Source organism: Neopelma chrysocephalum, unplaced genomic scaffold (genome assembly GCF_003984885.1).
Source record: "Neopelma chrysocephalum unplaced genomic scaffold, ASM398488v2 Primary Assembly neopelma1_328, whole genome shotgun sequence".
In the NCBI taxonomy this organism is placed as follows: Eukaryota; Metazoa; Chordata; class Aves; order Passeriformes; family Pipridae; genus Neopelma; species Neopelma chrysocephalum.
Genome location: NW_020897991.1, coordinates 12,274 through 15,218, shown reverse-complemented (window position 1 = coordinate 15,218; position 2,945 = coordinate 12,274). Strand labels below are relative to the sequence as shown.

The 2,945-nt window shown below is 49.8% G+C and overlaps 1 protein-coding gene across 1 annotated transcript in view; it reads left to right on the top strand.

The window, feature by feature from the left end:
* BRD4 (bromodomain containing 4) overlaps positions 1–2,945 on the top strand; it is a 21,757-nt gene that overhangs the window by 7,234 nt on the left and 11,578 nt on the right. The window contains exons 3-4 of the mRNA XM_027705382.1: positions 110–226; positions 2,449–2,761. Of these exons, the coding sequence (XP_027561183.1) occupies positions 207–226; positions 2,449–2,761 (333 nt within the window). The 5' untranslated portion in view covers positions 110–206. The remainder of the gene's footprint in view (positions 1–109; positions 227–2,448; positions 2,762–2,945) is intronic.

Sequence of the window (2,945 nt, the reverse complement as noted above, 5' to 3'; positions counted from 1 at the left end):
TGGGTTTCCCTAATTTCTGATGCTTGGGGTCAGTTCCTGGGATTAACACAGACAGTTCCCTGGGGTTTTCCCTCATTCCCGGGATTTCAGGGCGTGTTTGTTCTCCCAGATTTGGGATCTGGAGGCATCTGTGCCCGGAGCCACGGCCGATAGATGGACAAGCCAAGCGACTTCTGACTCCGCTGCGGTTTCCGGGGCAAAATTCCATGGCAATGTATCCTACAAGGTAACGGGGGGAAAAACTTCCAGGAAAAAACTTCCGGGAAAAACCTCCTGGAAAACAGCCTGAGAAATGCCCCTTTTTCCCAAATTTCTGGTCTTGGAGTGGTGGTGAAATGAAGTCCCCGAGGATTATTGATGAACTTAACCCAAAGATTTATTGATTCAAAGATTTATTGACTCAGAGATTTATTGACTCAAAGATTCATTGACCCAAAGATTCATTGACCCAAAGATTCATTGACCCAAAGATTTATTGACTCAAAGATTTATTGAGCCAAAGATTTATTGACCCAAAAATTCATTGACCCAAAAATTCATTGACCCAAAGATTCATTGACCCAAAGATTTATTGACTCAAAGATTTATTGAGCCAAAGATTTATTGACCCAAAAATTCATTGACCCAAAAATTCATTGACCCAAAAATTCATTGACCCAAAGATTCATTGGCCCAAAGATTTATTGACCCAAAGATTTATTGACTCAAAGATTGATTGACCCAAAGATTGATTGACCCAAAGATTGATTGACCCAAAGATTGATTGACCCAAAGATTGGTTGACTCAAAGATTTATTGACTCAAAGATTCATTGACTCAAAGATTTATTGACTCAAAGATTTATCGATCCAAAGATTTATTGACTCAAAGATTTATTGACTCAAAGATTTATTGACTCAAAGATTTATTGACTCAAAGATTCATTGACTCAAAGATTTATTGACTCAAAGATTTATTGACTCAAAGGTTGGTCAACCCAAGGATTTATTGACCAAAAGATTCATTAACTCAAAGATTGGTTGACCCAAAGGTTGGTCAAGCCAGGGATTTATCAGCCCAGAGCTTCATTGACCCAAATGTTGGTTGACCCAAAGATTCATTGACCCAAAGATTCATTGACCCAAATATTTATTAACCCAAAGATTGGTCAAACCAGGGATTTATCAGCCCAGAGATTCATTGACCCAAAGATTGGTTGACCCAAAGATTTTTTGACCCAAAGATTTATTGACTCAGAAGTTGGACAGCCCAAAGTTTGGTCAACCCATGGATTTATCAGCCCAAAGATTGATCAACCCAAACATTGATCGACCCAAAGATTCATTGATGAAAAGATCGGTCGATGCAAAGATTTATTGACCCAAAGACTCGTTGACCCAAAGGTTGGTCGACCCAAAGATTATTGAGGCAAAGATCACCCACCTGATGACCTACCTAAAAATGATCTCCCTAAGTTGAACCTTCAACCCTCTCCCAGAAGATCCCACGAGTTAAACGTGAATCTGTCCCTGTCAAAGCTCAACCTTCCCCTAGAAGTCTCTGTCCCTGGAGGTTTTTAAGTGGCATCAGTGCCATGGGCTGGGAACCACGGCGGGGTTGGATCAAGGGTTGGACTGGATGATCTCAGAGATCCCTTCCAATCCCTGATTCTGGGATTCTGTGATTCTGGGAGAGGCTGAGGGAGCTGGGGGGGCTCAGCCTGGAGAAAAGGAGGCTCAGGGGAGACCTCCTCACTCTCTGCAACTCCCTGACAGGAGGGGGGGCCCGGGGGGGGATTGGTCTCTTTTCTCAGCAAGACAAGAGGGCTCAGGGTCTTCAGCTGTGCCAGGGGAGGTTTAGGTTGGATATTAGGAGGAATTTCTTTCCAGAGAGGGTAAAGAAATGCCCAGGGAGGGGGTGGATTCTCCATCCCTGGAGGTGTTTAAGAAGAGACTGGATGTGGCATCAGTGCCATGGGCTGGGAACCACGGCGGGGTTGGATCAAGGGTTGGACTGGATGATCTCAGAGGTCCCTTCCAATCCCTGATTCTGGGATTCTGTGATTCTGTGAGAGGCTGAGGGAGCTGGGGGGGCTCAGCCTGGAGAAGAGGAGGCTCAGGGGAGACCTCCTCACTCTCTCCAACTCCCTGACAGGAGGGGGGACCCAGGGGGGGGTTGGTCTCTTTTCCCAGGCAACTCTCAGCAAGACAAGAGGGCTCAGGGTCTTAAGAGGTTTAGGTTGGATATCAGGAAGAAATTCTTTGCAGAGAGGGTGATCAGGCACTGGAATGGGCTGCCCAGGGAGGGGGTGGATTCTCCGTCCCTGGTGCTTTTTAAGTGGCATCAGTGCCCTGGACTGGGAACCACGGCGGGGTTGGATCAAGGGTTGGACTGGATGATCTCAGAGGTCCCTTCCAACCCAGCTGATTCTGTGATTCCACGAAGTGTCCTCCCCTCCCGTCCCCGCAGGGTGTCCGGTGAGGAATGCAATGGGATCAACAGCATGGCGGCGGAGAGCGGCCCCGGCACGAGGCTGCGGAACCTGCCGGTGATGGGGGACGGGCTGGAGAGCTCCCAGATGTCCACGACGCCGGCCCAGGCCCAGCCCCAGCAGGGCGTCGGCGTCAACCCCCCGCCGCCGGAGACGTCCAACCCCAACAAGCCGAAGCGTCAGACGAACCAGCTGCAGTACCTGCTCAAGGTGGTGCTCAAGACGCTCTGGAAGCACCAGTTCGCGTGGCCCTTCCAGCAGCCCGTCGACGCCGTCAAGCTCAACCTCCCCGTGAGTGCCGGGAAAGGGGCGAGGCCGCTCGCGTGGGGCGTGGCATGGGGGGGGCGTGGCACAGTGGGGTGTCCTCCCAGGGCTGAGGGCACGGAACCTGACTGGCGCGGTTGGGGTTGATCCAGCGGTTGGACTCGGTGATCCAATGGTTGGACTCTGATCCAGTGGTTGGATCCAGTGGTTG